This window comes from Hyperoodon ampullatus (genome assembly GCF_949752795.1).
Source record: "Hyperoodon ampullatus genome assembly, chromosome: 14".
Lineage (NCBI taxonomy): Eukaryota > Metazoa > Chordata > Mammalia > Artiodactyla > Ziphiidae > Hyperoodon > Hyperoodon ampullatus.
The window spans coordinates 43,659,172-43,672,534 of NC_136927.1; the positions used below are offsets into that span (position 1 = coordinate 43,659,172).

The following is a 13,363-nucleotide window of genomic DNA, read 5'->3' on the forward strand; positions in this document are numbered from 1 at the left end:
CGCCATCTCCTCTGCGAGGCCACATCCCTCTAGCCTCCTTTAAGTGCGTCCCTTGGTGCTTCGTTCGCAGCTCCCCTCAGTCTGTCAAATGCGCGGGGATGGGAGGCGGGAAACTGTGCCCAATCCCCTGCTTCTCTGGGCCAGTTTTCCCTTTACGCCCACGAAGCGCTCTGAGAGCAGAGACACGCGGCGGAGACACCGGTTTCCACAACAGGCTGGTGGCCAAGCGCCTACTACATCGGCTCTCCAGGACTGGCGCCTGGACCGCACTTCCCGCGGCGCCCTGCCCCGCGGCAGCCGGCGCTCAGCCCCTCCACCAGCCCAAGGCCACTACGCATGCTCCGCACTTCCGGCCCCGCGAGGTCGGGGGCGGGAGCTTGACGCGCCTGCGCAGCTGCTCACCCGGCTTCCGGGCGGTGGAGGCGCTATGGGTTTGAGGGCTAGTGTCTTCGCGTAGCGGCGGTGTAGAGGCGTGCGGGCCCAGAGGTCCGGCCCGAGGGCTCAGGACCGGGGTCTTTGGGAGAGGCCGGGGGTCGCAGAGAGAACCTAGGATCGCTGCCCACCGCCACCACCAGGCATGTCGGCCGAGGCCTCGGGCCCGGAGGCGGCCGAGGCCCCGTCCCTGGAAGTCCCTAAGCCCTCAGGTCTCGAGCCTGGCTCCGCCGCCTACGGTCTCAAGCCACTGACCACGAACAGCAAGTACGTGAAGCTGAACGTGGGCGGCTCGCTGCACTACACGACGCTGCGCACCCTCACGGGACAGGACACCATGCTCAAGGCCATGTTCAGCGGCCGCGCGGAGGTGCTCACTGACGCCGGAGGTACGCGAACTGCCCTTGCTTACTGTCCTGCGTCCTCCAGATCCACGTCTCCCTTTCCCGTGGTCTTTCCTAGCCCAGTCTCCTCATGCCTGTTCTCTGCCACCGTCCAGTCAATTCATTCTCACCCCCTCCAGCCCCCACATCCCGTCTCATCTCGCCTGGCTCGGTCATGATCGCCCTCCTCCCCCGGTCTTTACCCCCAGCAGTAGTAACCAACATTCATGGACATCCCTCCCCCCGCACCATCCCCCCGCCCCTCCAGCTACTCTGCCGGGCGCTGTGGTAAGTGATTCAACATGTCAGCTCCCAGTTTTCATGACTGCTTCCCACTGACTCTCCCACCCTTCACGCCTCAGCTCAAAAGACTTGGGAACCAGCCCAGCTGCCAACATCCTTCCAGGCACCCTTCATCAGTTTCTTCCACCTGCCCAGCCTTTTGTTCCCCTCTCTACCTCAGCGCTGCCAACAGCCATCCCCGAGAGTTGGAGGATCTTGTCGGTCTCCGTTCCCCTAACGCAGGTTCCTGTACACTCTAGGACTCCATCTGTAAATACAGACTGTAGAAGGAGAGGGCAGCTTTGGGTTTGCCAGGGACGCCAGAGCGGAGAGTGGACAGTTCTGTTTGGCAGGCGAGCCCCTTACCTTCCCGAAGTGTTGCATTCAGGTCTGGGCCCCATATGCCCAAGTGGAACCTTAAAGTTTGGTGGCAAGGTTGAGGGTGGTGGAGGTGGAGTGGATTCAGAAGGGGTTAACGAGGGTTGTGAGAGCAGGAAAGTAAAATTTGGGGAGGTAGAGCTCAGCCTTCAAATACCTGAAGGTGAAGAATTTATTTATTCAATAAGTATTTGTAAAATGCCAGTGCGGGAGATAGTTTGGTACACAAATCTGATAAGCTAAGCCTTATGGAGTTTTCTTTTTTTGTGGGGGCAGGGGGAGAATAAGCAAGTAAACATGCTAAAACAAAAGCGAAATATGTAATTTCAGATAGCAGTAAGTATATTATGAAGAATAGAAGGAAGAATATATATCTTTATATTCTATGAAGAATATAAAGGTTAAAATGGTAGTAAACTGGACGGTGGGGTGGACATTCTAATTAAATAGGATGGTCAGAATTAGCACAAGAGGTTAGAGGTTTATTGATAAGGTAATCTGTACGAACTCTCTGATGGTGAGAACCTTCTCAGTGTAGCACAGACTTGGGAGGGAATTAATTCTCTGTGGCTGGCTGTGTTAAAAAGGGGCTTATGGGAGAACTCACTGGAGATGTTTTAAAGGGATTTTCTTAGCTATGGCACAGGCTTGAGACAGATCAGTATTAAGACTTGTGGCTTTTGAATCCTTCTTTCATAAAAATTCAGTAGCTCCACAGCCTTTAGCAAAGCCATCCTTCCTCCTGCCTCTCCCCACTGCACCAGGTTGGGTGCTGATTGACCGGAGCGGCCGCCACTTTGGTACAATCCTCAACTACCTGCGGGACGGGTCCGTGCCACTTCCTGAGAGTACCAGAGAACTGGGGGAGCTTCTGGGCGAAGCACGCTACTACCTGGTACAGGGATTGATTGAGGACTGCCAGCTGGCACTGCAGGTGAGGGTCCCTTCCCCCCCTCCTGAGTCCCACCCCTATGCTCATGTCCCTGGGAGAGCTGCCCAAGCAGTTAGCTATTAAGATATTAAAGAAAAACAAAAGGAAGTCTGGGGCACTGCCTGGAGGAGTTGCCGACACCAGAGAATTTGGGGGTACTGTCCTCTGCATTTCTGCTGTCTCAGGCAGGGCCCCCCTTACCACCTCATGCCAAGACTACTGCAGTGGTTAAATGACTACTGTGTCTGTTTCTTGCTGTTTCTACCCAGCCAATCCAGCTGTTACACTAGCACCTGAATAATGATCCTTAAACACAGTCCCAATTTATTCTCTCCCTTGCTCAGAAATCCCAAATAATGCCCTTGTCCCACTAAGGGAAAAAAAAAAAAAATCTGAATTTAAATTGGAATATAATGACCTCCATGATCAGGTCCTATCCTGGGAGGCAGCATTCCATCCCTCCCAGGGCTTTAAATAATTCTTTTTTTTCTAGCAGTGAAATACTATAGAAGCAGTCACACCCAATAAAACAGGGTTGGGGGTTCCAGGGCCCCACCTGCTGGGCTTCTTTTCTGGGGCTCTCTTAGGATTCTGAGGAGAAGAGTTTGGAAAGCACAGCCAGGAGATATGGGTTAAGTGTCACCTCCACCACAGCTGACTGAGTGACCTTGAGTGAGTCAGTTCCTACCTCTGACATTCTGTTCTCATGTTCCAAAAGATAGGGAACTGAGAAAAATATGTGCAGTGTAGTGAGTTTCACATAAAGCCTTTTATTCTGTTCTATTTTTACAATGTTAAAAGTGTCCTTTTATGATACAATATTAATAGGAGATTGTAAGAATTTCTTTTTTGATGCCCTTTATATTCAATATATTAAAAAGTGGCAACTATGAACAATTTTCTGTTATCTTGGGGAATACTTATTGGACCTTGAAATCCAAAAGTATAGAATTCCTTTGGGCAATATCCATGTTTTTCAAGCTTTTTGACTGCATCTCATAGAGAAAAATGCATTTTATACTTGCATATGTATGACTGAAATAAGTTTTATAAAATGATACTTTCAGTGAAATACACTCTTGAGATATTCTGTTTTCTTTCTTTCTAATGCCGTTTGGGACCCATTAAATTTATTTCATGACCCATTAGTGGGTTACCACTTGCAGTTTAAAAAACATCAAACTAGATGATTTTGGAGGTGCATTCCTGTTCTGTAACTTTACATTTATCTAATGTTATCTCACATCCACTGTGTGTTAGGATTGGTTCTGTTACCTTCTTGTACCCCTGTTTGACATAAAAAGAAACATGAGGGAAGCTGGGGATATATTCAAGGTGAAAGAGCCGGTAAGCAGCAAAGCTCAGAGTCAGCCCCAGGTGCCTGACTCCCAAGTGCAGTGCTTTTTCTTCTGTGCTCAGCTGCCTCCTTCCCAAGCTTCCCCGAGACCATTCTCATTCCCCACTCCACTCAGCTAGAATATGCTTGTTTGTTTGGAGGTTTTGGGTTTGGAGGTTTTTGTTTGCTTGTTTCTTTCTTTCTTTTTGGCCGCCCCGCGTACCATGCGGGATCTTAGTTCCCCGACCAGGGATTGAACCCGTGCCCCCTGCAGTGGAAGCTGGGAGTCTTAACCAGTGGACCACCAGGGAAATCCCGTTGTTTTTTAAGATTCTGGTACAGAGAATTGAGTTCACCATACTTCTCAGTGTGTGGCACTTAAACATCATTAGTCTATGCAGATCTTTTCTCTTTTTATTTTTTCCTTCACTCCCAGTCCCCTGCCCACTTCCCTTTTCCCCATAGGTACCCTTCCAGTTCTAATGTTTTAATACATTTCCTTGGATTATGTTTGTACCGTTAAAAAACTAAAACATTGTTTTGTATACATATGTATTTTAAATTTCCATAAATGTCATTGAGCTATGGATTGTGTGTTCTGTTTCTTAATTCAACACTTTTTCCAAGTTCTATTCATGCTGCTGTATGTACATTTAGTTCTTTGCTTCTGACCGCTGCACAGGAATCTATGGTGTGCATTCAACCATATTTTATTTATACATTCCCCTGAGGTTGGAAACCTAGATTGCCTCCCGCTTCCTGCCCCCACAAACGATGCCACCATGAGCATCTTTGTACGTGTGCCCTTGTGGGTCCTGGGTCAGTGTTTCTCATGATTGTAGCTGGGAGTGGAATTGCTGGGCCGCAGGACACATGCAAACGAATTTCAGCAAGTATCATCAGATTACTCTCCCAAATGGCTGTAGCACCTTGTACTCTTGATGAGCAGTGCATAAGGAATCCTGTTTCTGCATATCCTCAGCAACTCATGGCATCACCCAGCATTCTAATTTTGCCAATCTGATGGTATAGAGTGACTTCATTTTAATTTGCATGCTTCTGATTACTAATTAGATTGAGCATTTTTTCACATACTCACTAGCTTTTTTGGTTTCCCCTTCAGTGAATTGCCAATTCATATTCTTTACCAAATTTTCTACTGAGTTTCCTATCTTTTTCTTGTTGTTTTGCAGGAGATTCTTACATATTTTAGCTTAGTTCCTAGGGAGAATTAAGCCCTATTACTCTAAGGCATGTATTTTACATAATAAATTAACTTCTCCTGTGCATCTAGAATGGTACTATTTATCTGACATTCTCAGAAGAGTTGAGAAAATAGTTACTCAAATTATTCGCTGGGTTTTGATACTCAGTGAGGGAGCCCAGTTGAGAAAGTCTGTTTTAGATAATAATTTCTAGTCAGTTTTAGATGTTGCCAATAATTTCTCTTAGAATGTCACCTGTCTGTGGCATCTGTTGTTGAATAGAAATTATTTTTTTAAATTATAAATAAATGTTTATTATTTTTAAAGCAGTCTATAAGTATTGTGGAAATTTAGAAACCACAGATCGTCAAAAAAATAAAAGCACCAAATATCCTTCCAGGTCTTTTCCTGTGTGTGTGTTTGCCAAAATATGATTATGCTGTATGTGCTGTTTTGTAGTATGCTTTTTTTTTGTTTGTTAATAATTGCCATCTTTCCATGTCAGTGAAATTTTATGTAACATCAGGGGCATATACCAATTTCTCCATTTGTTCCAGAAATGTCTTTTATAGACGGTTCATCTAAACCAGGACCCGATCTAGATCCTTGCATTGCATCTGGTTTTATGTTCTTTTTCCAACCCAAGCAGTCCCTTTTTTCTCAAGATACTGACTTTCTCATAATACTGACCATCAGTTGTCCTTCACAGTGACCTACTTTCCAAATTCGCCTGATGTGGTTTGTTACCCTACCCTATCCTGAGTTTTCTCTAAATCAGATGGTAGATTTTAAAGCTTGATATTAAACATTTTGGTTGGAAAACATGTTAAGTAATGTCACATATATCATACTGTGTTATATCGAGACCTACAGTGTTGTTAATATGACCCATCATTAGTGATGCTCAGTATTGGCCCCTAGATTCAGATGATGATGGTTTGATCCCTCCATTGTGGTTACATTTCCTTGTTGCTAACTATAAAGTAATTTAGGCATTTTATGAATGGCAGTTACCTATCAACCACACATCCATTTATAATTCTCACCTGAATCAATAATTTCATTAGGGTTATAGAATAATTATAATTCCTTCAACATTATTACATGAAATTATTTATAAAGTCATGCTTTTCAGTGTCAACTGGAGAGATTCTTGATTTTAATAGAGTCACATTCCTCTTTTTTTTTTTCTAATGGTGTATCCTCTTAGGATCTTGTTTAAGAAGTTTATTCTACATTTTTTATTAGCTTTATAGTTTTACCTTTTGTATATGGAATTCACTGTTGTAAATGCGAATTATGAAGAGATTCAACTGTTTTTTGTCCTCTGTGGAGTGAGCTAGTTTTCTCAATGCCATCTACTGCACAATCTGTGGTAGCCAGCATCCAAGATGGCCACCGGCAATTCTTGCCTCTTGCTTATTCAGGCTCTTGCTTAGTCCCCTCCCACACTGAATAGGGCTGACCTATGTAACCAGTAGGAGATTGCAGAGATGATAGTGTGTGACTTCTAAAGCTAGGTCATAAAAGACCAATAGCAGTTTCTGCCTCTCTTGGATCACTCACTCTGGGGAAGCCAGCTGCCATGTGAGCATATTCAAGCAGCCCTAAGGGAGAGGTCCACTTGGTGAGGAACTGAAGCCTCCTGCCAACGGCCAGCACAGACTTCCAGCCAAATTGGTGAACTATCCCAGAATTGGATCCTCTAGGCCCAATCAAGTCTTCAGATAACTACAGCCCTGGTCAACATTTGGACTCCAACTTCATGAGAGACCCTCGGCCAGGACCACCTAACTAAGCCAGTCTCAAGCTCCCAACCCACAGAAACTGTGTGAGATAATAAATGTTTATTGTTGTTTTAAGCTGCTAAGTTTGTACTAATTTGTTACCCAGTAACGGATAACAGATTTTGGTATCTGGAGTGGGGTTCTGCCATAACAAAAACCTAAAATGTGGGAGCGGCTTTAGAACTGGGAAGAGGGCAGAAGCTGGAAGCACTTGAGAACAGTGTTAATAAAAGCCTATAGAGCTTTAAAGAGTATTCATAGAAGTCTGATGACCTTTGAGGAGGCTGCAGTGTGGAACATGTTTACTGGAAGGGGGTGGAAAGGGGATCCTTGTTATATAGTGGCAGAAGTAGCAACACTGTCTCCTACAGTAATGTAGAAAGTAGAAAACATACTAATGATCTGGGTGATCTAGCTAAAGAGATTTCCAGATAGAATGTTGAAGTGCCACAGGTTTCTTGTTGCTTATAGTGAAACAGAAGAGGAGAGGGTAAGCTAAAGGAAAAATAATTGAACAAAAAGGAGCCAGGAATTTTGGGGGCTTGAAAATTCCCAGTCTTTCAGATAACAACTGATGTTAAAATTAGCAAATGGCTTCCAGGCAAAGATCAAACACAGGGCATTCTCAGTAAAACATGGTCTAAAGATGAAGCTGAGGATGTGATTGTAAAATCCTTTAAGACCTCAGAAATATCCAAGAAGATGCCTCAGAGAACCATTCAATCAAATACTAGCACTTCTAAGAAGCTTAAGGCTACTGTCAGGCAGCAGTCTCAGCATAAGCCTAAAGTAGAGAAGAGCTTATCTCACAAAGATGTGTGGGTGAGGCTTTTGTCTAAATGAACTGAACCCCAGGACTCACAAGACACCCATTAAGTTTTTAAGAGAATTATATTGGCAGAAACACTGCCAGCTTAGACTGGAAGGGACAGAGACAGTACAAGAGGAGAAGAAGCCTTTGGACCCTCGAAGTTCTACAGGCAGAAAGCAGGCTAAGGAAACTATGGAGCTGCAAACACGGACTGTCTTTCATGGAAATGGAAGGATGACTCAGGTCAGAGCCAAGAGCCATAGAGAATCATTCCTGGACAGGAGTAGACATCAGAGAGCTCCCAATATTTGTCCAACTGGATTACAGAATTTCTGTGAAGCAGTGACTTCTCTGTGCCTCCTGCACCCCTCCTCACCTTTTGAACAAGAGTGTTTATCCTAATGCCTGTTGCACATGTTGCATGTGGAGTGTGTGGAAGAGATAACTAGTCTCTAGTTCACAGGTCATCAGATCCAGAGAAAATGTACCTAAGGAGCTATAGTTAAGGAACACCTCCCAAGGAGCATTGTCCCCACCTGAACCTGATTTAGATGACCAGATTCTGTACTTCAGTGCTGTAATAGGATGGGACTTTGGGGGATCTTGGGAGGGGGTGAGTGTGTTTTGTGTATGGGAGGGATTTGAATCAATGGGAGCCAGATGGTGGACTGTGGAGCCAGCCTCCAAGGCAGTCCCCAATGATTCTTGTTCCCTAGTACTCATTGCCTTGCGTTGTTCCCTCCCACACTGAATAGGGCTAACAAAACTAGGTCATAAAAGACAGTGAGGCCTCCACCTTGCTCTCTCTTGGATTATTTGCTCTGGAGAAGCCAGCTGCCATATTGTGAGGACACTCAAGCAACCCAACGGAGAGGTCTAAATGACAGGGATCAGATATTTCCTGCCAATAGCCAGCCTGAACTTGCCAGCCATTTGAATAAGCCTTCTCAGAGACAAATCTTCCAAACCCAGACATGCCTTCAGATTACTGCAGCCCCAGCTGACTTGACTATCACCTTGTGAGAGACCCCATGCCAAAAACATTCAGCTAAGCCACTCCTGAATTCCTGAATATCCATTCTGACCCACAGAAATGGGTAATAAGTATTTGTTGTTGGTTTAAGCTGTTCAGTTTGGGGACAGTTTGTTATATAGCGATAACTAATACACACTTGCCCCACTGATTTGTGATGTTCTCTCTATAAATATCAGTTCTCCTATATACACCAGTCTGTTTCCAAGTTCTCTATTGTGTTTCATTGTTTTTGTTTGTTTCTGCAGCAGAACTACATTGTTTTCATTATTATGGCTTTGTAAGATATTTTAATATCTGGGAGGGTCAATCTCTTCTCTTGCTTGACTCTTTTCAAAAATTGACCTAAGTAATAGTAGACTTATTCTTCCAAATTAATTTTAGAAAAAGTCTTAGGAGTTTCTCAAAAAAAAAAATCTTCTGGAATTTGTATTAGAATTGCACATCTAGTTTTTAGGTTGGGAGAGGTGAGAGGGGTTTTGGCATGAAGATTCTAGAAAGCAGAGAAGAGGAAAGAAACCTATGTGTCTGGTTCTGATTCTCCCTCCAACCTTCCACCTAGCCCAGTTCATTCGTTCACCAGATATTTATTGAGCATCTACTGTAAATTGGTACTTATTGTCTAGGAAGAGACCATGAGCAAATATACCAAAAAATGAGAAAATGTGAGGAACTGAGTGCCATGAAGAAAGTGAACTGATAGTGTGAAAAGGAAGAAGTAGAGGAGGCTGCTTAGCCAGGGAGCTTAGGGTGGAGGACCAGCACCCTCCTAGGGGCACTGTTTGGGTTGAGATCTGAATGGCATGAAGGGGCCAGCCATGCAACCGAGTGCAGGCTGTTGCCGGCAGTAGCAGCTGCAAAGGGCCTGGTGGGCACGAGCTGGATGCGCGAAGGAACAGGTGGGGCTGAAGTCCAGCAGGCAGGGGAGAGTGGTAGAGACGAGATCAGAGAGTTTGCGTCCTGCAGAGTCTTGTGTGGACTACTAAGGAGTCTGGATTTTTTCCCCAAAGGCAACAGCAGTTTTTGAAGGCTTTTAGGTTGGGGAGTGAGTGACCTCTGGTTGTGCTGTTAATCACCTTCCGCTTCTTCTCCAGCAAAAAAGGGAGAACCTGTCCCCGCTGTGCCTCATCCCCACGGTGACATCTCCCCGGGAGGAGCAGCAGCTCCTGGCCAGCACCTCCAAGGTGAGGCCCCTGAGCCCTGTAGGGTGGAGGCTGGGGGCCTATCCCGGCAGCCTGACCCCCACCCTTCTCCATCCTTTCTCCCCCAACAGCCCGTGGTGAAGCTCCTGCACAACCGCAGTAACAACAAGTACTCCTACACCAGGTGACCCCCTCAGGGGCGGGGAGGTGCAGTGGGTGGAATCCTGGGCTCAAGCACAGCTCTGCTCCTGGCCCAAGGGGAGGATTATGGCCGCATGGGGGTGGGTGGGGTGGGGGGGCAAAAAGAATCCTGCCTGGATGCAAATTCTAGCTCTGCCACTTACCCACTGGGTACTTTGGACAGGTCATTTTCACTTCTGAGCTTCAGTTTTATCATCAGTAAACTGGGGTCCAGGTGAGGATTAGATGATAATTACTAGCATTTCTTATAAGAGGCATGGCTCTAAGTGCTTTACATATATTTACTCACATAATCTTCACAATTGTTTGAAGTAGGTATTGTTGTGATCTCCAGTTTACAGATGAGGCAACTGAGGCACCGAGAGGTGAAGTAACTTGCTTAGTGTCACTCAGTTAAAAAGTGGTGGAGCTAGGATGCCAGGTGAGGTAGCTTGGCTCCAGAACCTGCATGGGGTAGCCACTCTGCTGTGCTGGGATTTGCTGAGCAAATGCTGCTTCCATTCTGAGGCCTCCTTAGCCTGGCCCCAGGGGTGGAGGAAGCTCCATTCTGGGCACCAAACTCCTAGGTAGGACTAGAGTGCTAGATATCTGGGCCCCCAAGCTTGGGGGAACAGAGGGAGGAATCCAGTTGTGCTGAGCCTCTTGGCCCCCTGGTCCTCAGCACTTCAGACGACAACCTACTTAAGAACATCGAGCTGTTTGACAAACTGGCCCTGCGCTTCCATGGGCGGCTGCTTTTCCTCAAGGATGTTCTGGGGGATGAGATCTGCTGCTGGTCTTTCTACGGGCAGGGCCGCAAAATCGCCGAGGTGTGCTGCACCTCCATTGTCTATGCCACGGAGAAGAAGCAGACCAAGGTCAGAAGGGGTTCAGGGCCTGGTCAGGGAGGGCTGTGGTGGTGGGCAGGACGAGCACCCTGGACAAAGGCAGCTCAGCAGATCAGGCAGGGGAAATCCATCACCGGAGTTCTAAGTTCTGGGGTCTTAGTTCTGTAACCTTGGGCAAGTCATCTGGCTTCTGTGGGTCTCTGCTTCTCTACCTGTGAAAGGAGGGTGTTGGATTAGAGTGGGGTTCTTAATCTAGGCCAGTTGGGTTTCAAGGCTATCTTGAAAGAGTGTGCAGTTTGGGGAGTGGGTATGCATTTTTCTATATAGAAGAACCATAGTTGTCATTAGAATTTCAGAAGGCTCCATGACCCAGAGTAGGTTCTTAAAAGTTCAGGTGCTTAGAACACACTGAGATTGTAGGGCCTGAGTCATTAACATGGCAATCATCAGCAGATACTTCCTGAGCACTGCAAGAGGCTTGAAATCAAGGTGAATAAGATGCTGAGTAAAGTACAAGCCCTCTGTCATGACGTCTGGCCCCTGAAGATCTTATCAGCCTGGTCCCTTCTGACCTTGACGTGAAGGATGTGCCTCAGATACAGTGGAGATCTTGAAAGTCTCTAAGCACCCAGTGCTATTCCACACCCCCCTACCTTTGCACACACTATTCCCTCTTCTTAGAATTATTTTTCCTCATTCCTGTCTGCCTAATGGACTTGTGCTTAATCTTTAAGACCTAAGCCAAGCATCACTTTCTTTGGGACACCACTCATGAACTTTCAACCCAACAACCCCAGACAAAGTTGGTCATACCCCCCTGTCAGCTAAACACAATGTTGATTGTAGTCTGCTGGGGATGGGGGAGTAGGAGTGTTTACTTCAGCAGCAAGGAGTTAGCTTCTTGAGAGTAGAGCTGAATCTTTTTTTTTTTTCCCATCTCTGTAGCACTAGCCAGGCCTTTATCACGCCGCAGAAGCTAGGAAACATTTATTGAAGGCATGAATGAGTGAATAATCCAGTTTCCAAGTAGCTTCCTCTGTAATTGGGAAGACAGGAAGATAAACCAGTAATGGGAATGCAGCTTGTTAAAGTTTTTTTGTTTATATTCCTCCAAGCCACACAAGGGGAACCCCTAACTACCTCTTCATCCCTTACTACTCTCCTTCACTCTGCCTTGTTGCTTTGGCCTTGCGCTGATCTTCAAATACACTAAGCGAATTCCTGACCCCAGAGCTGTTCCCTTCCCAGACTGATCTTTCTCTAGTTCTCCATCTGGTTCCTTCCCTCCTTTCCTTTGGCTATTGGTCGGATGTCACCTTCTCAGTGAGGCCTTCTCTGAGCTCCCTCTTTAAAGTTGTAACATTCCTGGCCCTGGCTATCCCCACACCCTTTTCCTGCTATAATTCTTCTGTAACATTTATCGTCATCTGGCACTTTGTATCTTATTACATGTATGTCTGGGTCCTCGCCCTAGAATGTAAACTTCCTGCGGACAGGAACTTTGCCTGTCTTGTTCACTGCTATATTCCCAATGCCCAGAACAACACCTGGTACAGTGCAGTCACTCAGTAAATATTTGTCAAATGAAAAGATATACCAAGAGACTTGGCAACAAAGGACAGAAAACAAATAACTCTCTGCCTGACTTCAGAGCTGGACCTTGAAGTATAAGTGTGACTTAGCTGAGCAAAGAAGTTGCAAAGAGGACAGTCCAGGCTAAAGGAAACTGTGACTGCAGAGGCTAGGAGGCTGCAGAGGCTGTAAGAGTGGAGAGACAGTGCAGGAGCAGCCTGGGGGAGGGGATGGCTGCGTAGTAGTCAAGCCAGAGGGAGGGAGCTGGGGGTTGCTGGCCTTTTGCAGGTGGAATTCCCAGAGGCCCGGATCTTTGAGGAGACCCTGAACATCCTGATCTACGAGACTCCCCGAGGCCCAGATCCAGCCCTCCTGGAGGCCACAGGGGGTGCAGCTGGAGGTGGCGGGGCAGGCCGAGGGGAGGACGAGGAGAACCGAGAGCACCGTGTCCGCAGAATCCATGTCCGGCGCCACATCACCCACGACGAGCGTCCTCACGGCCAACAGATTGTCTTCAAGGACTGAGCTTTGCCCCGAGTCTTCCTCTGGCCGCTGGGACCCAGTCCTTCTCTCTCTTCCTCCCCTTCCCAGACCTTTGCCCCGGCTTTGCTGGCCAAGTCGTGGGTCCTTCTTCCATCCCTTCATTGCATGGTACAGTCCACTTTGGCCCTTTTCCATCCATTCCCACCTCATTGCTAACCACAGAGTACATTCCAGCCCCTCCCCTCAGAGGCCTTCAGAAGGCCTACATTGGTTCCCTCCTCCCCATCCTTGTCCTGCCCTCTTCCCTCACCAGCTGGTTTAGAAGGATTTAGAATTCCCTTTGTCTTTTTTTAGTACATTGTACACACCAAAGTGTCAAGCCAGCCCTTAAGAACACCCACCACATTCTGAGCCACCTCCTCACCATTGTGCAGGGCAGTTTGCCTCCCTTCTGCTTCCCCACCATCCTCCCTACCTCCTTAACTTTGTACTAGGTGGGCCTGGGCCTGCACCAGGTCAGCATCTTTTCAATTTTTTTCATATTATTTATTATTATAATT

At 46.6% G+C, this 13,363-nt stretch overlaps 1 protein-coding gene across 1 annotated transcript; it reads left to right on the forward strand.

The window, feature by feature from the left end:
* Nucleotides 1–336: 336 nt before the first annotated feature.
* Nucleotides 337–12,845, forward strand: KCTD13 (potassium channel tetramerization domain containing 13; the record flags this gene model as incomplete). The annotated part of the gene is made up of 6 exons (XM_079720035.1): nucleotides 337–821; nucleotides 2,240–2,409; nucleotides 9,673–9,762; nucleotides 9,852–9,904; nucleotides 10,583–10,778; nucleotides 12,609–12,845. Exons 1-6 carry the CDS (start codon nucleotides 578–580, stop codon nucleotides 12,843–12,845), a joined length of 990 nt encoding a protein of 329 aa, XP_079576161.1. The 5' UTR covers nucleotides 337–577.
* Nucleotides 12,846–13,363: the final 518 nt, after the last annotated feature.